The sequence below is a fragment of the Colius striatus genome, chromosome 17 (genome assembly GCF_028858725.1).
Source record: "Colius striatus isolate bColStr4 chromosome 17, bColStr4.1.hap1, whole genome shotgun sequence".
NCBI classification, from domain to species: Eukaryota; Metazoa; Chordata; class Aves; order Coliiformes; family Coliidae; genus Colius; species Colius striatus.
Window position 1 is genome coordinate 14,123,675 of NC_084775.1, and position 27,837 is coordinate 14,151,511.

Genomic DNA, 27,837 nt, shown 5'->3' on the forward strand with positions numbered 1-27,837 from the left:
GGGCGGTGCTCGAGGGGGGCGTTTCGCAGCGCCGCGGCTGCAGGCGCGGCCCCAGCAGCGGCAGGAGCTGCCGCCGGGCGCCATGGGGTGTTAGCGCAGCTGGTGCCCTCGCTCTGCCGCCGGAAGGAGCCGCCGCTGCCGCTCGCTCCGCGCCTCCCGCTCCGCTCCGTTTCTCCGCCCGCCGCTCCCGCCGCCCGGAGCCCATGAGCCTGAACGAGCATTCGATGCAGGCGCTGTCCTGGCGGAAGCTCTACCTGAGCCGCGCCAAGCTGAAAGCCTCCAGTCGCACCTCAGCGCTGCTCTCCGGCTTCGCCATGGTGAGCGCCCGGCCTCGTCCTGAGGGCAGGGGACCCTGACAAGCGACCCGCGGCCTCCCCGGGAGCGGGGAGATGGGACTGGGGAGACGTGCCGCCGTTCCTCCTCTTTCTGAGCGGGGAACTCGCTGCCTACCCTCGGGTTTGTGGCTGTAGTGGGGCGGAGGGGAGGCGGCACGGGGACGAGCGGAGCCCCTGAGGCGGCGTGTGGCACCGCGGGGCGGCGGGAAGCGGGGCGGGCCTCAGCGCTTCCCTCGCAGAGCGCCCGGCCCTCCTCGGCCTCCAGCCCTCCGGGCAGCCGCGGTCAGCGCCCCCGGGACGGGGGGGATGCAGCGGGACGGAGGAGGAGGCGCAGGAGCCGGCCCGAGTGCAGCGGGGCCGGGCGCGGTGTCCCCGGGGGCTGGCATCGGTAGCTGCCTTTTCTGTGGAGAGCTGTCATGCCACAAGTTCAAAGCCGTGAGGCGGCTTTTATCTCTAAATAGCTCCGACAAATAGCTTTCGTGTGGGGTTTTTTGCTCGTTGCTTGTTTTTCCCGCGGAGGATGCTCGGCATGCTAAAAATCGCACTTGGCGGGACACTCCTCGGGCTCGGGCACCGTGTCGTGCTGTAAATGTGGAGCTCGGGAGGTTTCCATTTTTCGGTGTCTCACTTGGCGCTTTGGCGTCAGGAGCAGAGTGGGCTGCGCACGGAGTCTCGCAGCTCTCCCGAGGCTGTGTTGTTTCGCACACTTAACTCTTCTTCCCAGCGCCCAGCCGCACAGCTCGTGCAAACGGATACAAGGGGAGGTGTTGAACTCCAGCTATTCTTACATAAATTAAGAAAGCAACTAAATACAGTTGCCGCTATTTCTCCGAGTCATTACATTCATCGTTAGACGTTTACAGTTTCGAATCTCGAGTGTTGCTTAGTTTGGGGTTTTGTGCATGTTTTAGAAATATCTTTTTTGTTAATGTGTTGTTTTTTCTTGCTTTCGGATTTGATACAGAAACATAGTCCAGCACTCCTAATTATCCCAAATGAAAGCTGTATGTAGATGGAAATATGGTAATTTGCAAGCTTCATTATATTCCCAGTCCTCTAATGTACCGAGCTGCTAACTCTGCAGCCACCTTCTTTATTCATCTGAGTTAAAAATGCTTCATAGTCGGTAACACTGAATTGTACAGCTTTGACTTGCTTTGGTTTGATTTTTTTCTCCCCTGTTTTAACAAGATATCTGCATCTGTAGGATACATTCTCCTTAAGAGCCATTGTTCTAATTAAAGGATGCTGTTTGAAAACATAGCAGCCGGTCTGCAGCAGCCTTCTGACGGTCAAATAAATGTCACTGTCCCTCCTTCAATGGCTAAAAACAGACTACAACTCTTAGGGTGGTGGTGAACTGCTCTAGGTTTGACTGACAGGCAACTGTGGTAATGCAGCGGCGTATTTGAGTTGATTCTCCTTGGATAACAGGCTAGTAGCTCATAGTCCGCTGCTGCTAATGAGGTTTCCTTATTGTACAACCTTCTCCCGTGTCAGAGCAGTTTGCCAGAGTTCTTTCTTGAGTCGGGCTTTTACACTGAGAGATGGAAAAAACAGCTGTGATTTGTTGGGTTTTTTACAAATTTTCATCTAAGGGAGATTATGTCTCCTTTAATAAAAATACTGTTGTTTGAAAGTCAGAATGTCTTTGGCATTTCTCTAAATATATGTTATAGGGACTCGAAATCCCGTGGTTGTGTGAGGTGAGGCAGCTTCTATTTCTTGGTTCTGTGGTGTTCAGTGTCCTGCATTGAAAACTGCTGCTTTTGAGTTTGTTGTTTAGGGGATTTCAGGAAAAAGCCACTTTGTTCCAGTTAACAAAGTCTCCGGCTGCCAGGAACTTTTCATGTGAACATTCATCATGTTTTAATTTTCCACAAGTTACCTTCTCAAAAAAAAACCCAAAAACAAACGGTTTTTTGACAAGATTACCCTAGAAATCAGCTGCCAGCCCCATAGGTTTTGCTATGACAGCCCTCTAGCTGAGAGTTCAGACTGTATTTTCAGAAGAGCTGACTCAACTTTCAAGTATTTTTAGGTTTCTTTTGAGTAGCTTTGCTTATCTTTTAACAGTCCTCCTCCTGCCTTGAAGAGCAGGGCCTTCTTTCTTTTGTCACGCCTATGCATTGTTTACTAAATTCAGTAGAGTTTTGGCACCTGGTATTTGAACAAAAAGCTGCTGAAGTACATTCTAATCTTGGTTCTAAAGCTTCCAACAGCAATTAACCATCATTGTGCCTCTGGTTTTGCTATCTACTGAAGGAAAAAAGAGCCTAAATGGCATGTCCAGGACCACCCAGAGAACTGATGGGAACTGTCAGGAGTGGAATGTGCTCATTGATCCTTGCTCTTTAATTAAACGTACTTGCATCCTTTAGTATGAGATAAGTTTATCCCCTGTAAACTGTTCCTTTATTTTTTGACTCATCTTGGATATAACTGCAGCCGTCTTGCATAGGTGACTCCCTCAAGATTGGTTACCGTATCCCACTTCAATAATGCATGCCAAAATCAAGATTGCACGGGTCAGTGATGTGTAGAGTATGAAATGCTCAGCCAGATTTCCAGCTCTTCTGCTTCCATGGAGAAGATTGATTAATAACCTGTTTTACAACTAGTTTTCTTTTGGAGTTACAGGTCACGATTTGCCACTGTGCGTTAGCTTCAGAAACAGTTGCAGGGTCTGATGATTGCAAGCTGTTAGAGCTGGGCTCCCATGAGTAAACACAACCGCTTACCCTGTTTCCATGGATGCTTCATCCAGCACCACAGGTCTAAGGAAATCTGTGAAGCTTAGTCTTGCATTTAGTATGCTTTTCCAGTTTATGGGACCAGCAAGTAATAGCAATTCTTAGAAGGAGGAAACTGTGGATAGTAGGGGATGCGTAGCCCCTGAAAGAAGGGAGGATTCTTTCCATGTGCTGGTGGAGGCATCACATATTTCTCACTTCTTATATCCCAGATACTGATGTTTGATTCCCCTCCCCCCTGCCTGTCTTATCTTTTTAAGTTTCTTAATCCATTTTATCTTAATGCTGGAAATATTTTTGCCAATTGCATCCAAGATTGCAAGCACTCATCCACACCTGCAGCCATATCAAGGGCTACAGTGTAGATGGGCTGCTGGCAGCTTATTTTGGTTTGTACAATTAATCTGACTTGTTAACATTGTGTTGTCACCAGCCATGTTGTCATCATGCGGTGGGATGACAATGTCACAATACTGGAGTCACAAATCATAGGGAAGTTGTTAGATCCCAACAGTCATCAAACTAGAAAACCCAAACATTGCCTCCCTCCATCAATTGACAGCTTTGTGGAAATACCTGAGCCTGGATGAAGGGTCTCAATTACATGCTATGATTGACTTTGTTATGTTTACCATTTGGAGGACATTATTTGCCAGACAGCATGGTTTTCTTTTGAATACTTCTAAAAATTCAAGCTGTCTAGGCTGTTGTCTAGATGGTAATACACACACCTCAAATATTGAGTATTATCAAAGAACTGTCAGCTCTTGCCTTTGAAATACAGCCAATAGCGGCTTCTGAAGACAGCTTTGGTCATGTTTGGTAGAAGACTGACTGCACTGATAAATATTTATGAAACTGATTTCCATAATAACAGTTGATGTTGAAGTAATGCTCAATAGGACTTGGCCTGCTGCTGTCAGTGCTCTACAGCACTCAAGACAGCTTAGTCCTCATGTAGTAAAGGTCACTCTGCAATTCTAAATGATATAGTGGTCTCTACTACAGTAAACTTGGTTTAACTATGTTTAACTGGATTGTTGGTACAATAACATGAACCTGCAGTGTCACTTTGTAACCTGCAGGAAAGCATTATGGGCCCAGCTTCATGGCTCCTGCCACTGCTTACCTTTTATATCAGTATTGCACTTACTGGTTAGAACTGCACTCTGAAGAGTCTTCTCCTATATAAAAGGTTTCTTCTGTTCCATCATGAAAGCAACGTTTTGTTGCTCCTTTGAACATCCCTCTCTCAAGGTTATAGACATGCAAGGTGGGCAGGTGAGGTACTCAGGGCTGTTACTGTTCTCAGTCTTAGAGTAGCTGCGAGTGGCTGCTGTAGTTTGAAGGATGTAAAGGTGATATTGAGCTATTTCATCTCCCCGCTGTGCTGTCTAATCTGACCTTGCACTTGCTGTAAGTAACACTATGGAGAGATCCTATAATAACCTACAGAGTCAAGATTTTACACTAATGGATAAACAAAGTTTATGTTCTCTTCTGTATAAAACTGGTAATAAGATTATTTTGACTTTTTTCATTTCTGGTGAATGATTCTGGCTCATACAGAGTCTTTCTGTGAGTCTGTCTGTGTAAGTCATGATGAATGGTATAATTAAGTGTAGTCAAGTCTAGTCATAGCTGCAACAAGTGAAGGTAAGAAAATATTTCTCCAGATGGGTGTTAACTGAAATATTTCAGTGATCACCATGCAGTTTTACCTTGATGTGTGTTTGTCCAGCAAGGCAAAGGTGTTGTAGCACTGACACCTTTCTCCAGGTAAGATGCACATCCTCTCGCTGTGAGGAGACCCTTTGCAAACTGGAACGCTGATCCTTTTAAAACTGGAACAGTTTAATTTTAAGCCATTCCTGTCATACTTGACTGTATAAAAATTGTCTCTTCATCCATTTTCTCCTTAGGAATAGTAGCTGTGGCCAGGGAAGAGGAGATGAGGACAATCTTGCAAGCATATGCAGATGATTCTGGACTTGTGTTTGCTAAGAGGTGGTTGGTGACTTTACTAAGACTGGTGTTTGAAGCTGACACTGTCCTTTCTGAAGGGTTCTGCTTGTTACAGTCTGTGAGGCAGCTGACCAGATGATGTGATAAGAATGTGATGATATTGAGCACCAGCACTTCTCTAAGTATTCCATTAAATGGGTTGTTAGGAGATTTGCTATATTTAAACCCAGTAACTTTCAGTAATATTGGTGTGTTGCTCTGTGATTCTTGTCTGAATCTGTCAGATACGGCGGATAGGAGAGCATCTGTGGTTGGAGCCTTAGGCTGGTCAGATACCTCCTTCTGAGGTTACAGAATGTATTAAGTTAAAATCTGGTGTCTAGTGGAGAAGTGGTAGGAGTTTGAATTAGCTATGGCTCTGTACAGTTTGAAGCTGGCTTTCCATGGCATGCTGATCTCAGCCATGCCTCCTGGCTGTGTGTGATACCATGAGAGACAGACTGGCAGTTAGAGCACAGGCTCCCAGCCTGTGTTATATTCCTGCCGACCAGAGCTCGGTCATCTTTGCAGGGAGGGGGAGGAGAGGAAGTCATCTATAAATATCTTACAGATAATACAGATTCACTTGAGATAGGGCATTTTATTTCCTATTTTTCTACAGCAGTGGCTACTGATTCAGAAAAAGATGTCAGCCTATGATTAAGTCAGAAAGCTCTCTCATACTCTGTTTACTGCTGTTGCACGTGATAATAAGAGCAGCTACCTTTTTTCCTGTGTGCAAAGCCTTGGGTGTCATTATGACCTGCTATGTGAGTGGCTCTTACTACAGTTCTTCCTTTTGTTTTTCTTCTGATTGTTGTCTGTCATGTTTCATTTTTCCCTGCATGCTTCTTGTTTCAGAAACCCCTGTCTTAAAACAGGGATTGAATTTGAAGCTTGCATTATGCTGGAATGAAAACAAATCTGATTAAAACCAGCATATTGTCCAGTAGCTTATAGAACTGGGGAATAATGCTAAAATTTAAAGGAAATCCTTAATTTCTGTCCTGTTGCTGTGGTAAGAAAGAACAAGTAACAAACCAGGACAGTGACTTATGCTGTATCTCAGTTGCAATGTGAGCTTCCTTTGCAGCTGTGTATGTGGCTGGTTCTTTGTATTAATTGTTACTGTTGGTGAAAAATTGTTTATTATTGTATCACAGCTCGCTTCTTGAAAAAAGGTGGAGCCAGTATTTGCCAGGGGCACTGTCTAAGTGCTCTTGCATGGACAGGAACCTTCAGAGCATGCAGGGGTTTTGATTTTTGTTGAAAAGCATGAGCTTTATTTAAGCCCCTTTGGCCTAATAAGCTGTGGAAGCATTATAAGCAAGTAAGTGAAATGAACTTGTTTCAGGGTATTAAACTTGAAATAAAATGGAAATGTGGATTCTTCTAAAGGGCAAGTTGTTAAATTTCTTGCAGTGTGGCTGTATTCAGGCTGTCATGGCCCTGAAATCAGGACAGCTGGAAGTCCTGATTGTGTGCCCCAGTTCATTTATCTTCTGAATACATCTGGGTGCTTGCCTTCGTTAGGCTTATGAGGAGTGTCATCCTGCATGCTGGTGTCATGACAGGCCTTAATTTTGCCAAGATGCTGTATTTCAGATTTACTGCTTTATCAAGAGCTGCAGTAAATCTGTCAGTCATATCTGTAGGGTGATCCAAAGTTAAAGTTAGCTCTTCCTTGAGCCAGGGATTAGACCAGATGACCTCTTGAGGTGTCTCCCAACCTACGTTATTCTGTGGTCACGCAGCAGGGCAGGATGCTTGCAGTGTGGGAGCTGCAGAGTAGCAATCATGGAGCAAGTGTTCAAAGAAGCTCTGAGTGGTGAAGGAGAAGGTGCTGAAACATGTTGTGTTGGATACTGAGCAGACGTCAGTGACAGTTCCTGCCCTGAGGGGTCTGTCTTCTGAACCAGTGTAGAAACCTAATAGAGCATTCACTGAAACATCCTCTGGTGTGGAACGTCAGCGTGTACCTGTGAGTTCAGGCTTTGTATGGATTTGGATCATGCCAGATGACCTCACCAGGGCCTTGTTTTTACAAGTGTTACCTTACAGGAGCAGTTGTGATCTGTGCATTTTGAAATGGCAGCATGAGCAGAGAACTTTTGATGCTTTGTATCACTGTTTGAAAACAGGCACGGGGCCTCATAAAGGAAAACTGGGCTTTTTTTTAAGGTGCCTGGCTCCAGCTTGGCCCAGGAAGTGAAAAACAGAGGCTTGCCATTGAAAAGAGTTGGCAGTTTCTCTGCTAGTTTATAGTGAAAGACTTTTCAAATTAGCTCCTTTGAAGAGACAAGAAAACATGAACTGGTTTTTCACTTGTGGGTCAGTCTGAAGTTACTCTGCCAGACAGCACACAAGGAGGCTTTGCTGTGTCCCCCTGGAGACTTTCCATCAGTTTTAGTAGACTTTGAAATCCTTCAGTCATTCTGCATCCTACAACCTCCCAAAAAGTTTCCATTTGAAGTGAGTCCTGAAGTATCTATTAATCCTGAATGAATGGGAGAGATAAGTGGTTTTTTACTTTCCTCACTCCTGCCTTTAGGGTGTTTCTAATACCAGTGTCAGCTACAACTGTGACTTAGTGTGTTTCCTCTGTGCTTGTGGGTGTTTCTGTCCAGCCACTTATCTTCAGCATAATTTTTTTCCTGTCCTGTCTTTGAAGCCATAAACAACTATCTTGTATCTTTTGTTCCTCACACACATACCCTCTGGCTTCTACCATTTTTGTACTGGTCAGCTTAAGAAAAACATCAAACTTTCTTCTCTTGCTGGAGAAGGTGTGGTCTGCCAAGAGTTGTCCGTGTGTTGTGTAGCTGCACCTGACGTATCTGTGTTGTAAGGATATCTTGAACGTTCAAAGGGAGGTCTCTCAAATTCACTGTTTAGAAGGCTGAACCTATAAAGCTGTGATCCCCTCAGTGTCAACAGTATTTTTCCAGCCACTGTAGTCTCCCAAGTGGGTTAATTAAGTTGGTTAATTGCATTGCTTTCCCTCGAAGAGGGCAGATATTGTCTCCCTTCTGGCATTTCTGTGAGTCACTTTGGTGTAAGGTGGTTGCTGGCCCAGCAGTTGATGCAGCTAGTACTCTTCCCTTTGGCTCCAGCCTGAGAGGAGGTCATATTGCTTGTTGGCAGGATAGCAAAGTATGACTTAAACAAGTGTCATTCTAATGCCAGGCTCCCTTGATGTTGAGTGTCAGAGCTGCGCTGGCATGAAAAGTGCTGTGGGAGGGACTGAGCTGGGAGAAGATGCTGAAACTGGTCCAGGCATGCACCCCCCAGAATGCCCTGGTCTTTTGTAGGGGTCTTTGGGAGCTTGCCCTCCTCTTGCTGTTTTGTAGTATGTGGCCTCTATGCTGCAGCTCTCAGCTGTGTGAAGGTGTACATGAGGCTTCAAGCTTGGGATGTCTGTCTGCTCTGCTTCTGCCTTTTTCACACCTTGTTAGCATCCCAAACTGAGAGTAACTGGCAGTGTGTATGGCTACTCGGCTGCCAACTTAGGTTTGCCATGTAGTCTTCTAACTAGTGCTCAGGATACCTTTTATTTTAGGTGATGATGGTGCTACTCAAAATTACTCTTAGAGAGCACAGTTGGAATTGCACAGTATGATTTGAGCTGAAGGAAGGTGCTACCCTTCCTACTCCTGGGGGGAATTGTGACAAGTCTTCAGTAACAGCTACAGTCTTGTGGGTTTTAGAAAACTCTCTTAAGTCTTTTTAACCCAGGTAAACTTGGATTCCTGGTCTGGGTGTCTCCTTTTAGTAGTTATTTGTCCCCATGATTCTGTCAGTGGTTATCTAGGCACAGAGCTATTTGGAGTGTGTGAATGCTGCTTAAGTTAAACTGTTGTCTTGTGAGGTTTTGTGTTAATTGTGCATATAATTGTAGCCAAATGAGAAACAGGTACATTCAGATTAAATGTAATGATTTAACTTCTTTTGTTTTTTAGCTCAGGCTAGGCTAAGAAGAGGAAGAAAGCATTTCTTCTTGATGCTCTGTTGAAATTGGAAGAGAACAGTAGTTCCAGGGCAGCTGGCAAGTTGGAATTAAGGGAGTGTGACAGCAGCTCAAAATTGGATGCTTGATGTCATTATTACACAGAGACATTGATTAATGGAGATATGAAATGTCTTTAACATTTGGCCAATTAAATACATCAGTCCTGAAAATAAAATGAAGTTGTCATCTTATGAAGCTCTTTAGTGTCATGGTTATGTTTACATAGTAAGTACCAGGATAAAGGATTACGATGTCTGGCCATGCTGGATGGTTTTGTGTTTAGACATACACAAGGCAATTTAAAAGAAAGAAACTTTGCTAAGTGAATATAAATGCTCAGTGGTGAAGGATGCAGTTGTTCAGTGAGGAACACAGGAAGCTCAGCATCTCATGAGTACATGAGGACTTAATTCTGCAGAAGAGAGACCCCAAGACCAAATGTTTATGCTCTGCAATGTGAAGTTTCCCACGGTTGAGAAATGACATTTTTAAGTCTTCAGGCAAGAATTGTATATATACTAATATAGCTTCTTGACTTTCTGTTAACACCTGGAAACTGTTTGCTAGTTGGCTGGGTGGTTCAGCTTATGACGATAAAAGCTTTCAATAAAGGAATTAAAGTCCTGGCAAAGGGCCTTGAATGCCTGTTGAAACATGTCTGAGCAAAACCCTGGGCTGGCTTAATGTATGTGATGTGTTAGTGGTTATGAGTTCTGGTGTTCTGGAACATGCTGGATCTGAGATCCCAGACCAGGTTTAGCTTGGCTCAGCTCCTACAGAATAGCACGGTTTGAATATTCTTGCTGGTTTAGCAGCTGCCTTTGGGTCCTGGTTTCAGTGTCTCCTTTCAGCCATACTTCATGACATGTTCTTCGTATCAGCTTGATGAAAGTTGAGATGTTGGCAGTGTATGCTATGGGCTGAGTGCTGTCCAAACCATTCATAATGGCACGTGGTAATGGGCTAAACCTGTATTTGCTTCAGACACTGTCTCATCCAAGGTGTTTTCATGGTCTTTTTGAGGGAAAACTGGTATATTGAAGACAAGCATGGCTCACAGCCCAGTGCTGCCAAGTCTGAGGTTCTGGTACAACTGTTTCCTCCTCAGTTGCAGAGGCTTGTGTAGTGTTGTTGTTCCTTGCAGAAGCAGCTCAGCTGGCTGAGCCAGCAGGAGATCCCCACTGCTTAACCCACTTTGTTTCGCTGGGCTGGGAAGGATCAGGAGTGGGCAGCCAAGGCACAGGCAGGGCTGGTGTGGATCAGCCTGAGCTGTGCCGAATGGCAGATTCTGTGTCACCCTTAATGGTGTGCATGGGTTTGTAGTTAAGATTGCTATTAGGTCTTTTTTCCCTCTCTATTTTACGTGTATTTTGTCTATTTAATGAGATCCTTGGAGAAATAACACTGAACATACAGACACTGTTACATTATTCCTCCTTGGAACTGTGCTTTGTCTGAAAGGCAAATTTATCATGAAAGACGATTTTTCAAGAGAGCTGCTGGGATTAATGTCATGCATCAATTGCACAGGCACAAAACCACCTGACAGCTTTGGAAACTATTAACAGACATTTTAGCTGATTTTCTTTACAAAAAAATGTTTGAGCTGGGTTTGTGAGTTTCCTAGTGCTGTTAGTTAATGCTAATCTCTGCTCCTGAAGCAAAGACGTGCTTGGAGATCTAAGCTTGTAAAAAGGCAAAGCTGAATACAGTAGTGGAGGGACTGGACCTTGGAGCATCTTTGTGAGATAAGACAGCTTGCCCAGAGATGAGGTGAGACAGCTTCCAGAGTCCCAGTAGCTAGTGATGTCTGGGAGACTACTGTTTGTCTTTCCTCCAGCCTCTCACAGACCTGCTTGGCTGCCCTTGACATTGTGGAGACTTTGCGTGAGAGGATATAGCTGAGTGCCCCATGGAAAGGTGATCTTCCTAATAAAAGGCAGCTCCTGCTCTTTGGAACTTAAATATCCAAGGAGAAAGAACCACTGAGATTGTGACCAGCAGTCTGCTGCCTCCCCAGGCTTTCCTAATACAGATACTTCAGAAGTCCTCACACTGTATCAGTTGATAGTGAAAGCTCAAAAGCTGCCTCTACAATGTAACACAGAAAACAAGAAAGGTTTCACTTGAAGAGTCAGAGTACCTTGACCAGAGAGTTCTGTTGTTGTGTTGGGATGACGGGAGGTGGTTGTGCTGTCAGAGCTGTTGTGCATGCAGCAGAAGTCTGAAAATGGTGGCCTTTGCTTGGTAGCTCAGAGCTAAGACCTAATGACAGGGGTGCAGACAGACATGAAAAGAAATGCAAATGCAGATTGTTACGTTCATTGTATTTTATGGTCTTCTGGAAACGTAAGAAAATGAATAGTCCAATAATATGTGCTGTGGGTAATTGTGTGTGTCTGTTCCTTTTCAGGTGGCTATGGTTGAAGTTCAGCTAGATGCAGAACACGACTACCCTCAAGGTCTCTTGATAGCCTTCAGTGCCTGTACTACTGTCCTTGTTGCAGTTCACCTTTTTGCACTCATGATAAGTACCTGCATCCTTCCAAACATAGAGGCCGTTAGCAATGTGCATAACCTCAACTCTGTAAAGGAATCTCCTCACGAGCGCATGCATCGGCACATTGAGCTCGCGTGGGCATTTTCTACTGTCATTGGGACTTTGCTCTTTCTTGCAGAGGTGGTGCTACTGTGTTGGGTGAAGTTTCTTCCTTTAAAGAAGAAAACTGATAACCAGCTCCAGAGCAACAGTTCCACCATCACGTCGGGACAGGCAGCAGCCATTGCATCGACCTCCATTATGGTTCCCTTTGGATTGATTTTCATTGTGTTTGCAGTTCACTTCTACAGGTCTCTGGTGAGCCACAAAACAGACAGGCAGTTCCAAGAACTGAATGAACTTGCTGAATTCGCACGGCTGCAGGATCAGCTGGATCACAGAGGTGATGCCATCTCCTCAGCTGTTACCCATTTTGCCTAAACCTGTACTTAAGGAAAATAAACCCACTATTCTGCTTCTGCCTTGTGATGTTGACTCCCCTGTGGATGAACTGGTCAAGCTGTTGATTACCTTTTAAAGAGAGGTTATAAATGTTGTTCTAACCCTTTAGAGAGGGAGGGGGAAAAAAGTTTCTGCCATAAAATGTTGGCTTTCTGTCACCTTCAGGAATAGTTGGGGGGGGTATGCTTACACTGCACCTGCACACCTCCTCCTGTGAGTGCTGCCTAGGTCATGTCTTGGCGATGCTGAATGGTGGCTGTATAAATACAAAGAAAACAGCATTGTAAACGTGGGGATTTGTTAGGGATGGATAGAGAAGCTTTTTTCCCCCCTCTTTATTTCACGTTGGCATTTACTAGAAGATGCTACTTGTCCAATCCACATTGCATGGCATGATACAAATTACTTGGGATGTGCAGCAATTAGCACTTGGTTTCAGTGCTAGCGCTGTTCTCTCTGGAAAGCCTGACAGATGGTAGAAGTGAAAGCTTTCCCACCACTTTCCCCAGTATGTTTTGCTGCCAAGTAATTATTACTTTCCTGATTTCTCCACCACCTTTCTCCCGTGGCAATTACACATTCTATAACTCGCTAAGCACCCGTGACTAGTCTTCCTGCCTGTGGCACAGCCACAGAAGTAGGAGTCGACTCTACTCTTCCTTGGAAGAAAAGCAAAGCAATAACTGTTTTAAAGTTCTCACGAGCTGGCACATATTGTCTGGAGAGACAGATTTGCCTGTGTCCAACTTAGGAATCTTTTTATTAAAAAGAAGGAACTAGCTGGGAATTGTTTCACTGGATAACGATTTTTTGCTTGAAAACCAGAAGCACTTCTGTGTTGTTTTTCCAAGCCAAAGTAGTCATTATTTTGTACTTTTATATTAAAAAATGTATTTTTAATAAATCCTTAGATACAAGCAGCAAAAGGTGCTTTCTCTGCATTGGATTCCCAAGTAATTAGCTATGCCTTGATCTTCCTTATTTAAAAAGAGTCTTCTCACTGGAGTGTTGAACTTAACAACTAGTTTGATATTTTTTGCTTCCAGAGGCTCTGGGAGACTGCTTTTCTCTATGTATGTGTGAGAGTCGGTTATTTGTGATTGATATTGCTGCCCACATTCAGATGCAGCCATACATCTGTGACAGCCAGGCTATTGTCTTGGGTTTTGTTTCCTCTTTAAGCAAAACCTTCCATTTGGTGTCTCAGATAAGAGGTCTGCCCAAGAGAGACTGCAGCAGTTATCCTGAGCTGCTTCAGGAATTCCAGCAGGGTCTAGATGTGGAATGTTTTGGAATGCAGTTCTTCTAAGGAACCACTTTGTGCTTTAATGGGCAAAAGCTGGTGTTTGAACATAAACTGAGTCAGGTTTCAAGTCTAATGGAACAAAACTTGACCTCCCTCCTGCAGCAAACACTGGAATTTGTACTGGGGCAGGAGTGAACGTGACCACACAGTGGACCTGTACCAGGCTGAGCCTGGGCTGAACATGGTCTCTCACACCCAACCTCTGCCTCAAGTTATCCCCATGGATTTACACTCTGTAGGATGTGTTTACAGAGTTGAGGTGGCAGAGTGTGTTTACCACTGAAGCAGCCTCATGAAGCAGGTGGGATGGATTCCTCATGTCAGCACCACCGCAGTGGAACATGTTGACAAGGTGACTTCTGGTGCCTTTTATTCTGAAAAAGAACCATTAAAAACCCAACGTGCTGGGCTTATGTTTTTCAGCAACTTTCCTGGCTCACAAGCAGAAAACAGCTTTCCACTTGTCATTTTCACAAGTTCTCCTGACCTACAGAGGCCAAACTGGATTTCCTCTAGTTCTGTCATTACATTGTGCTTAAAATCTGTTTTTCTGTTGCTGATGTGAAACTGCTGGTGGTGAGAATTGTGACTGCAGTCACACATGTGTTTGCTTGTGGCACACTGGAAGGATGATGTTAGTAAAGGCATTAGTGAAGCAGCATTACAAACCACAGAATCTTGATAGTAGGCACAGAAGGTATTTTCCCATCTTTTACTGGGATACTAGTCCTGTCTTTTGGGGGCAAAGACCCTTAAAAACCCTCAGTAAAAGAAGAAAGCCTGGTTCAGTATTCACACTAGAGCAAAAGGTTGAAAGGGTGCTGTGGGACTTATGCCTCTGTCTGTGAACTGTATTTAAAAGCTGTGGTTTTGAATGCAAGGCCAGAAAATCTCTCCCAGGTTTGTTTTGTGAATCACTTGCTGTCTTGGATCAGCAGCTCAGTTTTCTCTTTTGTTTTGTGGCTCTTACAAAGTGAGAGAGACACGTGGGGTTTTTTGTTTAAGAAACACAGAATCAGAAGCTGGTAGGACAACCTTATTTTTAACGTTCTGGAGCTGGCAGGTTCTGAGCTAACAGCACTGTTATTGCAGCTGCCTTTCCAACTACTTTCTGCACTTTAAGCTGTGATATCAAGTATGTTTCTCTCATTTTCCACCTGTGGAAATGGTCATGAAAGTCACACCTTGGGCACAGTCTCCTGGCTGTGTTCCAGAGGCTGTAACCAGACCCAGACACCAGGATCTGAAGGTGAAGAGTGCACTTAGAAAGGTTTTTAATCCCTTATTTATACTAACGGTGTTACGCGTTTACCTGGAGCATTTTAAACAGCAGTTACTGTATGTCAATGTTTAGATATAAAATACTGTCCTGAAATAAAACACACTCCATTGTTGGTGGTGATTTGTTATCGAGAGGCCTGAAACGCGCTTATTCTCCCTGTGTCCCTCATCTCTTCAGCTGCATTGTGCTAATCCTGTTTGTGCACTTCTGAGCTTGTCCTCGGTGTGTTCGGTTACTCATATCGGTCGTAACATGAAGATAAAATCTCCTGTTCAGACAGAGAGGTGAAGACTGTGACTGTGTCCGAGTGCTGGGGTAGAAAAGACGTTTTCTAGGCTGAAAGAATGACCAGAGCACGAGGTGATGCTCGGAGCAGGGCGTGAGATGCAGCTGGGGGCTGTCGCTCCGTGTTCCCAGGGCTGGGGAGGAGAAGCAGCTCACAGAACGTGCCCAGAGAGTGCAAGTACAGTTGTGCATAAAAATATTCACTGTAGCTTGATCTCTTACAACTTGAGAAGCCAGCTTGGGTCACAGGTATGTATTGGGCTAAGGCTGATGGTGGAGGGAGGGAGGGGACAATTCTTTGTACTTTTCCAGGGCTTTGCTTTTGAAGCATGTAATGGAAACCCTGCTTCTTGAAGGCAGTGTGAGAGAGCTTGAAACCAACAGGAGGGCGGTTTCTTCACAGGAAGAATAAGTCAGAGGAGCTGGGCACTGAGTCACTGCCTGTCTTTCAGTGCTCTGCTGCTTGTGGGTTTTCTCTTTTTCTTTTTGTTTCTTTTCTCCTTTCTTTTCCAAAGTAATGGTAGGTGGGAGGAGGCTTCTGAGCCACCTGCAGGGTGAAGCACACATGGGCAACCTTGAGGGAAAAGTGAGGCAAACCATGATGTGGTGCACCACAGGGTGGATCTGAGGCTCAAATGAGTAAGTGACCCAGCATCCTGTTCACATCGTGCATCTTTTTATTCAGCATCCAGTTATTTCTTTTGGCTGTCATCAAACACTGCCCAGGCCTCTGCTAAAACACCATCTGGATCAGCTAGTTCAATCTAAGTGGAAAAGATACAAATCCATTACACAGTGTAATGGGAGAAGCTTAAGCTTTTATAGATCTCGATTACTGCAGCATTAACAGAGACTCTCCCGTGCATTAGGACTTCAGTTCATGCTGCAGCCTTTCAGCTACTGCTTTGGAAACGTTGCTACACTTCCCTAATTTTATCAACGTGTTGAACATTGTCTCCTTGAACCAGCTCTGTGTGGAGTGGACTCATTCTGTTAAACAAAACAAATCCTTGGACAAAGCTGCCTTCCATTTGTAGTCTGTTGGATCTCACCTGTGGTTTAAAAAGTGAGTAACTGCAGTCACACACGTGAGCACCGAAGGTTGCATGGAAGCAGGAGCCTGGAGTCAGGTGACCTGGGTGCAGATTCTCGAGAGGGAAGTGCCAAATCTCTGCCAGGGTCTTGCCACCTCACTCTGACCTGCTTTGGATCCTGATGCTTTCAGGGGGGTTCATGTGTGTGTGGTGGTCTCCAAGGCAGAAGGTGTCCTATCTTCTCGTTTATTTTGTTACACTTTCTGAAGCCTTGGCCTCAGTATCACAGCAAAGACCCCAAGTCATGTTTAATTCTGCCTTGATGTAACCCTGTCATCTATGTACTAGACCCCTTCAAAGCTTGTGACAGCAGCTCTCTGGTTCTCAGCCACTTTCTGTCCTATGCATCACCAGCACTTGTTCCTTTTACCTACAAATGAGGACACAGGTGATGCTTCCCCCATGCAGAAGCTCAGATCCTCACTGTTGGCCTTGTGCCAGGAGACAGCTGACTATTTAGTCCATCCCTGGTTTGGACAGTTTCTAACACTCACCCGTCATCTGCTTTTCTCTAACAGTTGCTTGTGATAGTAATTTGACAAAAGGTTTATGAAAATCTGAAGTCAATGTTTCTCCTTTTATCTGTCACTTCCTTCACCTTGTGAGATCGACCCATCTCTTCTGATGGAAAGCACAGTAACAGCACTGAAAGCTGATGCTTGCTTTTTGCTCATAGAGCAAAAGAGAATTGAATCATAACTTGGTCTTGAGGGGGTTAAATAAACAGTCAGGTGTGAGCATCTTGTGTTAGTGGAATGGCAGCTGAACCCTGGCTCTCGGGCTGGCTTGCTGAGGAGCCTGTTCTCGGGTGATGTTTGACAAACTGAATATTTTTAGCCACACAAGTGCTGCTCCTTTCACTTTTTGTGAAATTGAGATTGCTTTTCCCTGGGGAGTATTTGGTGTTTATTATTCTGCACTGCTGTGAGTGTGCCTAGTACTGCCAGGATTAACTGGCTTGTCAGAAATGTCTGTTCAAAGCACCCTTGCTAAAGGAACCAGATCTCAGCAAACCAGGGAAGTGACAGTGTAGCAGCCTTGAGCCTGCCACAACCTTGGCCCTGGAGGAGGAAGGCAGGTAACCTGCCACTGCTCAGGCTGTTCCCTGTGGTGGTGGAGCAAAGCAACTGTCTCAGGTTATCCAGTGTGGTTCTGTTCAGAGAGGCAAAGGGCACCTTCCCCACCATATCCCCCAGTAACTGCCCCCTGGAAATGCGACGCGATGTTTCCCGTGTGGCACACACACCATGGGGGCTCCAGCTGATTCTTGTGGCCAGCTGTGACACCTGGAGCCGTGTCTGTGCCCTACTGATCCCTGTTCCCTGTCCTTCGACGGCACAGCGTGTGGGATGGGCTCCCCTGTCCTCCAGCCCTCACACCAAAGTGACATGCAAGGACCTGTCAGCTGCCAGGCCAATGGCCCAGGGTGTCTGCATGTGCCACTGTGCATCTTGCTGAGCCTTTGGGAGAGGGACAGGGACTGGTTCTCTGCCTCTGCAGCCTGGGTCAGTCTTAATGGAAAAGCAGCAGAGGGTGTGGGCTCTTGGGTACTCATCTGCCCACCTTGGGGTGAGGTGGGAAGCTGCACACAGCCCTGTACCCATGGGGCTGCTGCATTGGGGTGCCTGGGTAAAGGCAGCAGCCTGTGTCAGGGCTGCAGCTGCTCGGGGCTGGGAGCTGGGCAGCTTTAGCACTTTGGCTTGGTGAAGTCATTTGGTTTTGACGTAAATCCCACTATTGTCTCTGCCTCCATTGTCCCCATTTCCTTTGTGCTGTTTCAGGTCTCTGAGCAGTTTTGGTGCCTGAGAAGTGCATTTTTTCAGATGTAGGCAATCAGGAGGCTCCAGCAGTGGCTGGGCTTGTGGTTTGTTCCCTATGGGGCTGTTTGGGACACTGCTGGCCAGAAGACTGAGCACACACCCCACGAGCTGGGAACCCCATGGGAGTGATCACTAGAAGAGTGAAATGCTACCTGGAGAGCTGCCCCGAGCACGATGAGCACAAACATCCCCAGCAAACCCAAAATCTCCAAGCAAATTACCTTTGGGATTGGATACTGAGGAGGGGCAGGAGCTTCATCTCTGCCAAAGTCAATCAGAATTCCACATTTTGGTGTATCTGCTTCCCAGAGACCTTCCAACAACTGGCCCTTATCCAAGTAGCAGAATTTCCCTGGGCCATGCTTCTTCCCATCTTTCCAACCTCCTTCGTACCAATTCCCATTTGCTGCATTAAAAACATGACCAGGCCATGAGCTTCACATCATTTCGTTAAGGGGCCCCAAACAAACCCAATTAACAGCAAACTGACAGAAGACGAAATGATCTGTTTGGCTCCTCTCAGCAATTTGGAGTGGCTGTGGCTCAGTGCATCGTTCTGCTTTCAAGGAGCTCTGTTTGCTGCCACAGAGGGAGAAAAGGCTGCAGGAGGAGCCCACACATACCCAGGTGAACAGGAACTCTGTGCACCTGCTTTGTTCTCCCACTGATACTGATTTTTTTGCTGATACATGGAGTAGGGAGCTCGAGGTAAGGAATTAGCTGCTGAGTCACTCATCACACCATGAAAAATCACAGGACATGAGTTTTGAATTTGTCACTGCAACAAATCACACAGGATCTCTGGCTGGAAGAGGTTTGCTTATCTGGGCAAGGAACAGCAGCACTATCTGGTGTCCAGTCAAAATAATCTTGATTTCAAATAGTGCTTGTAGTTATGTTTTCCTCAATGAATTATAGGGCAAGACTTGCAGTGAGTGTCTGAAAAGTTCAGGTCATCAGTTACAGACTGTTTTTTCAGCTGTACTGCATCTCTTGGTGTTTTTCTGCAAGTTGAGAGAGGTTTTTTTGGGCTCTGCTGCTCTCCAGGAATCCATCTCCCTTGCCAACAGGAAAAGCAGAGCTGCAAGAGGAAGAGCCTTGTCCAGGGACCCTGGCCGAGAAGGGGCATCATACCCACAGTGATGCTGGTGCTGGGATATATCCAGGCCACCCTGCTCTCACTAGCAAAGTCTTCTAGTGTCTCCTTTTCCTACATAGTGTTTCTTTCTACACCAAAACCCATGGGGATTTCTGAACAAGTTGCTTAGTGGAAATATGCTTGGGTCTCAGCTGAACTGGGGGCAAGAGGCAGCTGAAATACCAGGTCATCCTGCATGGTGCCACAGAGGGAGCTGGGGGTTGCCAGAACACTGTAAGGTATGAGGGAAAACCCAAAGCTCTTCTGGAGAGCACGGCTGCTGGGCTCTTCAGGCAAGGCCTGGTTTACAGGTTGGAGCCATGGCAGTCGTTGTCTTCAGCTTGCAGCTGGTGCTGATCTGCCACACCAGCTCAGCTTCTGCTCTCCAGCCACAACAGCTCAGAAACCACCAGAATGACAGCCCCAGCCGTGATGGTGGGACCACCCAGTGCCCTGGCTGCACTGCACTGCCTGGCTGCTCCCATCCTCTCTCCTCCCAGAGCATCTCGGAGGCTCAGGACTGAGATCTCTGTATTTGTGCAATGTTCTGGTGTAAAAGTCACTCAGCAGCAGGTTCAGCAGCAGCAGATCTGCACGAGCCCAGCTGGCCCAGGCCGGGCACGCTGCCACTGCCAGCAATTTAATCTCGGGCTGCAGCTCATCCTGACCTCCACTGAAGAACTCCTTTCCTTTCCTCTCAGCCGCGCAGAGCTGCCGGCAGCGGGCACGCTTCCAGGGGCTGAGCTGAATGCATTGAGCTTGTGGGTATGGAATAATTGCTCTGGCTAATTTTAACCAAAAGGAATCCAGCTCACAATCAGTTGCTGGCTATGCTGGAGGCAGCCAGGCTCTGAAGCGGCGGGTCAGCCGTGGCTCAGCCTTCAGGAGCTGTTTGTTTATAGCTAATGGTGACTTTGGGGGGAGTGAGGCAGAGAAGGGGAAGGGGTTACCCCTGGAAGCGGGTGCTGGTTTCATCTGGGTGAGCCATGGGCCCAAAGTGACTTTACAGTCAGCAGAAAGAGGGCAGTCGTGCATGTGATGTGCAGTGAAGGTCGTGCTCGTTCCTCTGAGCTGCTTTGCTCAGCTAATTACGAGCCTTGAGGTCACTTTCAAGCAAAAACAAAAAGAGACTAGATGAATAATAATATTGAGATAATACTTCAGATGTTCCTGGAATTAAGTGCTTTGTATTGCAAAGGACTGAGATTCTTGGCTTTGGGGGAAAAGGCTTTAAACTCCAAGCAAAATAAAGGGGGAAGAAAGTCCCAATTTCTATTTGTGTGCAGAGATTGCCCCCAGCACTGGCCGTGTGCTCCCTGATAATCCTGCAAGGGACTGTGTACTGATGAAGTCTCTGTGTTCACTCCGTGTGAGACAGTGTGGGAAGTAAGAAAGAGCATGGACTGAACTCGAAAAGAAAACTCTCTTATCTGTGCTGGAAGACACTACCTCTTTGGTATGCAGCCCTTAGACACTATGGCTGGCTTGAAAAGAGAGATTTGCTCATCTCTGACCCAACAGTGTATTATCTCTAACCCTAATCATCCCAGTCATTTAAATGTAAATCACAGCAGCCTGTGCTGCCTCCAGCCCGAAACCAGGAGGGCAGGGACAGCACAGGGGAGCAGCCACCACCCTGATGCAAGGCTGCAGTGGGAATGTGATGTAGCATCCGGAAATCTGTGCAGCAGAGGCACCCAGAGAGCAGCACGACACCAAACACCTTGACGGGGGCAGGAAGATGCATTGAGTGGCGGGGGGAGAGCCGGTACTTACGGAGCTGCAGCGTCCCCTGCCCGTGCGGCCGGTCCTGCAGCCACTGCCCCTCGTAGCTGGAGCCGTCCCGGCCCTGCAGCCGTCCCCAGCCGCTCCGCAGCCCGTCGCTCCACTCGCCCGCATAGCGCTCGTTGCCCGGGTAACACATCTCCCCGTAGCCCTGAAGGGTGGCACAGAGGTGGCCGCTTAGGAGCGTCTATTTTCAGTAGTGTTCAGTGTTTGATTCGGGGCTATGAGTTTCTTGATAGGCTGCTCCTTTGCTCAGTGCTCTTACGTGTGGCTGCTGGGGGCCGTTCATGGGCTGAAGGAAACAAGAGGTGAGGGCATTCCCCCAACAAAACCTCAGGTTTGTATCTCACTGTGTTGTTATTGGCACCATAGCCACTAATATCCAGCTAAAAGAGTATTTTAATAGACTATAAAGCAGCCTGGGGACAGGCAGCATGAACAAGAGCTGTCTCACCCTGGGGATTTTATGCCTTTCAACCCTTCAGTGCTTCCAACAGCTCTGTGCATCCCAAGCTGGGCAACTCCCCTTGCTCCTGGGCAGAATGAAGGTCATGCTGACCACTGAAAGGGTTTTGCCTTTTCCTCCACCCATACTCCCAAAGCGGTAATATCCTAATTAGCCCTTTGCTTTGCTTCCTTCCTCCTGCACTAGAGGCAGCCCTGAAGGTTGCTATGTGTGCCTCCCCACAGCTGGGCACTGGGCTGGGCTCACGTTGCCCCAGCAGAGCAGCTGAGCTCTGACACTGAATCATCTCCATTCTTTGTTTTCCCTCCTCAGGCTCGATGCTGCTGGCAGGTTTGGTTGGTGAACTTCTGAATCAAGATCACTGGGTGTGTGCAAGCCAGGGACCCCAGGAGGTGTTTGTCTGACCTGTGTTTGTCATAAAGAGAAGTGCAGAGGTATCTGCTGTACTGGGGAGTGACACCAGTGAGAAATACTTACAGGGATGTAAAGGAGAGGGTTAAGTAAAAGGAAAATCCAGCCCTAGTGATGTTTGGTCATCATAAACCTTTCACAAAAACTCAGTCATCCAAAATATATCCTCAAAGACAAGAGGGGAAGCTCTCTCTGAGACTGGAGCTGTGGAGCCACACACCATCTAGAAGCCCATAAGGCTATTCATTTAATTTAAGAGCAGACACAGAGACAAACACGAGGTTTCCATTGGCAGATCAGAAAACGTTCCTACAAGGACTTTGCTTACAAGATCAGTGATTTATGTGACAGGCTTAATTTCCAAAAGAACTCATGTTATTTGTCTTAATATGCTGTAAAACTCCCAGAAGGAAGTACATTTTCCTGCAGTGCTTATAATACAGGCTTATAATACAGAGGAATGAAAGGGATGGGTGGGGAGGATTAAGACACAGGATCCAAAGCTTCTCATCCTGCTTGCAGGTGAGTCCAGGCAGTGACTGCTGCTCTGTGGCAGCGGGTGGGAGGCCGGGGCTGCAGCCTGGGTACCAGCAGGTGGGTGGGATGGGTCCCTCAGCAGGTGACAGGGTGCTCTCAGCCATGCATGGCATTTTAGGAATGATAGGGTTTTATTCCTGAAGCTGCTTGGGCTTTCTGTAGGTTCCAATTAATATTTAAAGAGAGCCAAAGCCTGGAGGAAGGTTTGTTCCCATAGCTTCTGCTCAGTCACGCTGCTGAGTCCCTGCTGGTACCCGTGGGACACAGTACAGCTCCTGCAGCATCTGCCATGGAGAAGTGAGTAATGGCAGGAGCAGTGAGGTTGGGGAGGGCAGGGGGAGAGGGTTTAGATACCAGAGCTTTTGGCTTTGCTTTCATTATCTTGCTCCATTTGTTTGCTTCCTCCAAACCCTTCAATTCAGTCTCAGTATTGAAAAATCAGTATTTTAAGTGATTTTTGCACATATGCAGCCAACTGTACCCTGTGCTCTGGGACACGCTGCCTTGCCACCAGCAGGCACAGGAAATCTCACTTACCCATTGCTTGTTGTTCTTCCACCAGCCTATGTACACCTTCTTGTATTCCTTGGTGACAGGGTCAGGAATGCTGTATGTTCCATAACCATCCCGCTTCCCAAACTTCCAGTCACCGCTATAAATAGCTCTGGTGCGTTTCCAGACCTGGAAGCCTTTACCTGTTTAACAAAGAGAAGGAAGAACAGGGAGGCTGTGGTGGTTGTTGGAAGGGTTTATGGGGCTGCCTTTGTACAGCTCCAGCCTCGGCACAGTGGCGCTGCCCACGCCAAGGCAGGTTTATTTCTGGGATTCAGTTTGGCTTCCCGAGTCAGAACCATCATTCATCTTGATCAAGAGCTTCCTGTGTGGCCTTTGCTGAATGCACTTAAAGCTTTCTAAACCTTGGTTTACTGCTTGTAAATAAGCCTGTCCTCTGGCTGCCCAGGGCTCAGTCAGGGTCTCCTTCTCCTGCTCCATCTCCTGCAGCACAGGCCACCACTTGAGAATAAATTGAGATTCATGAAGCCATGTCAGGAGCTGATTGTGCTCCAGGGACTGTGCAGTCAGAGAGAGCACAGCCCTGTGCATGGGGCCGAGTGCAGTTTGTAGGGGATTTTTAGATGTGTCACAGAATCAGAGAATGGCAGAGGTTGGAAGGGACCCCTAAATATCATCCAGTCCAACCCCCCTGCTCAAGCAGGCCTGCCTAGGTCAGCTCACTCAGGAATTTCAGGCAATTGAGTGCACGTAAAAGCTTTGCAGGTTCCCTATCAGAAGTATGTCTGAGTACTTTTTTACATGACATATAGCAAAGGCACATGTATATATATATAGACATACATGAATGAACAATCTTCTAGGAGATACACAACTGCTGACCCTGCCTCTAGGAACTTTGATAAACACATTTAGATTGGTGCTTTTTCTCAAAATGGTCTGTCTTACCGTGTTTCAAGTTGTCCAGCCATTCCCCAGTGTACTGATCCCCATTTACAGCATAGACAGTGTGTCTTAATCCACATTTCTGTGCTTTCCTGTCCCATTCATGCCAGAGAGGCTCTGTAGCTCTGGGGTATTTTACAATGGGCATATTGTTTGCAGCTAGAGAGGAAAACAAATGATTGTCAGCAATAAATTAGAGAGAAATTACTAAGGCAGGTACTGGCAGATGAGTCTATTTGTGAGCTATATTTTAATAGGCACCAAGCCACTAAGTGATGACTGGCTTCAGGGGGGTAAAATAGAGAGACAACAAACAAATACCACAAATACTGAAGCACAAACCAGCACTATCCAAAAATAGTGTTTTAGGAAATGTTAAATAAGTCTCAGTAGGTCAGGTTTGAGGTGGGCATCAGTCTCTGTGCCTGCCAGAGGTCTCAGGGAGCACAGGGATGGTGGCCCCTTTCCCACCCAGCTGAAACCCTGCTGGGCTCCTTCCCACAACTGCTCTGCCACTAGCTCTGTGTGAGGCAGGAGAAGTCGTTAAAGCAAAATAGAAAAGTATTTGTTTGCTGGGAAATATCTCCAGACATTGGAAAACATTCACAAGGTGGAGTGGGTCAGAGAGTTGGCTGGTATCCCCTGGCTGCACCAGGAGCTGGGACGCTTCCCACACCCAGCAGTGATGTAGCTCAAGCTCCTGCTGAAAATATCAGTCCTGCAGGTGACTTGTTAGGAGGAGTCAGAATCACAGTGCTTCCATCTCCCAGGAGGCTGCAGAATTGCTCAGAGCAGGACAACTGCTCACCAGTCATAAAATGTCCAAGGAGGTGACTTCCAAAATGACCTGGATATTGAACAGCAGGCAGGGGGTGATGGGCACACTGAGGGGTGATTCGTTTCAGAGCTCTGAAGGGAAATGATCGGAAGGGGAAGAGGAGAGAGTTGTTTTGGCTCATCAATCCAGAGAGGGCAAGAGCAGAGTAGAGTGTGGTGGTGATTCCTGGGCAGTGTCAGAACAGCTGCTTGTTCAGCACAGTGGGAATGCTGGCATGGACTCAGGGGTGAGAGCAGCCTCTTAAAAACAGTCAATAAGCACCAAAAAGTGGCTGCAGAAACAAAAAGCAAGATTGCATAAAGCAAGATGCATCCAGAGCTCAGCGGGAGCTTAGTGGGATGGGATATTCTCTGATTTTGTCTCCTGGGCTCCCCCTTCTGTCCTGATCCAATGGACTGAGCTTTACCAAGTGATTTTGCTGCCTCTCTCCCTGCTCAGCAGAGTAGAGCTCTCGTTCCTGCTGTGCTGCAGGTGCCAGGGAGTTCAGCATGGGGGTAAGCACGATGCTTGGGAGGAGAGGGGAAAGGAAGGTGCTTTAGGTCCTTATGAGGCAATAAAAACTAGAAATATAGTTAGTATTCGTCCTCAGTTCTCCATGGGAATGGTCATTCAACAGCTATTTTGGGCCTATAATTGCCAAAAATAAAGTATTTCTGTGTCCATGCTGGGGGACCTGCCCAGCCACTGCAGCGTCAGCTGGGGGAAGCTCCTGCCAGGCTGCAGCAGGAGCAGAGGGGCAGGAGAGTGAGTTGCCAGCTGGCTACTCCTCCCTCAGCTGTCAAATGTGGGCACCTCCTCCTCCAGCGTCAAGGAGAGGGAGGCAAGGCAAAGACCACCATGTTGCCCACCCTCGAAGCAGATGTTTTGGAGTTGGGTTTGTCTATGAAGGCAGAGGAGGATTTGTCAGCTGGAGTCCCCTGGCCATGCACCCCACATGGGAGCAGCTTGGTTTAAGGACAGTGAGGGCAGGATCTGTCACTTGGTATGAGAAGGTCACAGCCTGCTGCAGCACACAGCTTTTCAGCAACACAAACACAGGGTACAGGATGCTTTAGGAAAGGCTGCAGGACCTGGGGCTGTTCAGCCTGGAGAAGAGAAGGCTGAGAGGGAGCCTGATTAACACAAGTATTTAAAAGATGTTTGTCAAGAGGATGGGGCAGCACATTTTTTCTGTTGTCTTGAGTGACAGGACAAGGGATAATGGACATGAGCTGGAGCACAAAAAGTGCCACTTCAACATAAGGAAAAACGTCTTTATTTTGAAGATGAGGGAGCCCAGGGAGGATGTGGAGGCTCCTTCTCAGGAGGTTTCCAAGCCTGCCAGGACACATTCCTGTGCCCCCTGATCCAGGGGAAGCTGCTTTAGCAGGGGCTTGGGCTGGTCCCTTCCAATCCCCCCGCATTCCGGGATACTATGCTACACCACAGCCAGTAAGTTCCTCCCACGCCTTTGGGTGCTGCAGCCCCTAGAGAGGGGGCTCTTGCCATCATGTGCCATGGGCAACCCAACACCAGCCAAGAGCTCGGAGCCGCTCATGGCTGTGAACAGCTGTCTCCTCACTCCCCTGCCAGATGGGAGCACCACTGCCCAGTTACTGCAGCTGACTGCTTCTTTAGCTCCAAGCTTAGGATTTAAAACCGCCAAGGAGGATTCTCAGCTGCGGGGGCTGCCCCAGCACCCTGCCATCTGCTCACGGTGCCCTCTAAAGCACAGCCCACGCAGAGCACCTGGGGTAACAGGCTGCCAGGAGCCACCTTTATCTGCCGAATTCCCTCCCAAATTTACGACAGCGCTGGCAGGTTTGCGTAAGTGATAACGTCGTCGGTATTCACCGCCCTGGATGTTTTTAGCCACCTACTACTAGAAGAGTACGGGGGCGCTGTCAGCGAGAGGCAGGCGGCGCAGAGTCTCTCCGGCTGCAGCTCTCGGAGGTGACGGCTAGAGGCTGCTGCTCTCATGCGCCTCTGACACCGAGTTGCGCTTGGGGGTGAAGATCTTAACAGCCAGAGCCTGCAGACACTGGTCTATGCTCTCAGCTTGAAGTTTTGTCAGGTCTCCGGTAAAACGGCTTAGCTCCCCTGGCCCAACAGGAAGCCCATTTCCCCCCTTGTCTCCTCACAGAACTTCAGAGCAATGCAATTTAGCTACAGCAATACTTTTCAGTCTTACATCTTAATGAAGCGCAAAGTGGAAAGTACAGTCGGCTGCACAGAAGGGACTGCTGCTCCCAGCCTGCCACCAAACCGCAGTCCCTTGTACGACCTTCCCACCGGCTCTGCCTGTGCAGCAGCAGCCTGCCTGACCGTCCCCCGGCCCCGAGGATGCCCCAGCTGTGTTGACCCTGCCCCACGATGCTGCCCCGCACTGGAATCCGTTTGCCGGTACCCTCCAGCAGAGCTGAGCCAATTCCCAGCCCCTTTAGTGTCTCCGAGCAGGATGCTGAGGGTGTCCTCTGCTGTTTCCCCCCAGCAAGAGCAGGGTGCTCGGTTTGCAAAGCACCCTGAAGTTTGGCCACCCACCTCAAGAGCCACCGCACGGACATCACCCTGTGCCGGGTGCTGCTGGCTGGGTGCTGCTGGTTGTGGCAGCAGTGTCGTCATAGCAACTCTGGCAAACGCCTGCCACGGGAGCGCAGCCGCAGAGCTGCCGGAGAGCTGGAGGAGCCAGAGGGGGGAGGATGCTGGGGGAGGGATGCTGGTGGGACGGACGTGGGTTTGCCCTCTGTACCCCACGGTGACTCCTCAGGATGGAGCTGGAGCGGGGCTCCTCCGCGGAGGCACTGAGTTGCTCTGTGGAGACATATGTCTTTGAGTTAGGGATTATCCACCAGAATATAAAACGCTGATAAAGCAATGACTGTTTCACCTCTGGATGGTTTTTATATGTGCAGCAGCATATGGAAATGAAAGCACTGGTTACAGCACTGATCACTAACAAATAAATCAGCTTGCAAACGCCAGAACCAAAAGGAGACTCGTCCCAAAAATGCACTTCACTGGTCTTAATAAAAGAAATCTGAATACACCTGACACTAATTCCCTCATCCATTAAGTTTCTGCCACAGCAGGCAGGGATTGCCTTTATAGCCTTAGGGGTGCCTGCAATAATCTTCCTTAACGAGTACTTAACCGTGCCCATTGCAAATATCAACCCAACATTCCTGTCTTGCTCTCATAAGCCAAATGCATTTGTTTGTTCCTATCCTATTATCACATCTTTGTGCACAACACTGAAGGTTGGATGGTAAAAATGTCAAGGTAAGTGTTTCAACCTTGGGTTGAAACAAAGCACCTGCCTCTGCAGAGGTGAGATCC

The 27,837-nt window shown here is 47.4% G+C and overlaps 2 protein-coding genes across 2 annotated transcripts; one reads left to right on the forward strand and one right to left on the reverse strand.

Moving 5' to 3' along the window:
- The first annotated feature begins 33 nt into the window (after nt 1–33).
- LOC104552215 (calcium release-activated calcium channel protein 1) lies at nt 34–12,121 on the forward strand. Its single transcript, XM_062009866.1, has 2 exons — nt 34–317; nt 11,515–12,121. Exons 1-2 carry the CDS (start codon nt 204–206, stop codon nt 12,079–12,081), a joined length of 681 nt encoding a protein of 226 aa, XP_061865850.1. The 5' UTR covers nt 34–203; the 3' UTR covers nt 12,082–12,121.
- Nucleotides 12,122–15,667: 3,546 nt separating this feature from the next.
- Nucleotides 15,668–27,073, reverse strand: MORN3 (MORN repeat containing 3). Its single transcript, XM_010200205.2, has 6 exons — nt 27,043–27,073; nt 23,688–23,843; nt 22,764–22,921; nt 20,804–20,963; nt 18,111–18,295; nt 15,668–15,739 (listed from the first exon to the last, which is right to left on the reverse strand). Exons 2-6 carry the CDS (start codon nt 23,830–23,832, stop codon nt 15,668–15,670), a joined length of 720 nt encoding a protein of 239 aa, XP_010198507.2. The 5' UTR covers nt 23,833–23,843; nt 27,043–27,073.
- Between the last annotated feature and the right edge of the window lie 764 nt (nt 27,074–27,837).

Bases quoted from the DNA above. Each gene is read 5' to 3' on its own strand.
- LOC104552215 (XM_062009866.1), top strand. From the start codon at position 204: ATGAGCCTGAACGAGCATTCGATGCAGGCGCTGTCCTGGCGGAAGCTC. The intron at 318-11,514 runs GTGAGCGCCCGG...GTTCCTTTTCAG, and splicing joins TGCTCTCCGGCTTCGCCATG to GTGGCTATGGTTGAAGTTCA.
- MORN3 (XM_010200205.2), bottom strand. From the start codon at position 23,832: ATGCCCATTGTAAAATACCCCAGAGCTACAGAGCCTCTCTGGCATGAA. The intron at 20,964-22,763 runs GTAAGTGAGATT...GCCACCCTTCAG, and splicing joins GGAAGAACAACAAGCAATGG to GGCTACGGGGAGATGTGTTA. The intron at 15,740-18,110 runs GTAATTTGCTTG...TTTTCCACTTAG, and splicing joins CTCAGTATCCAATCCCAAAG to ATTGAACTAGCTGATCCAGA.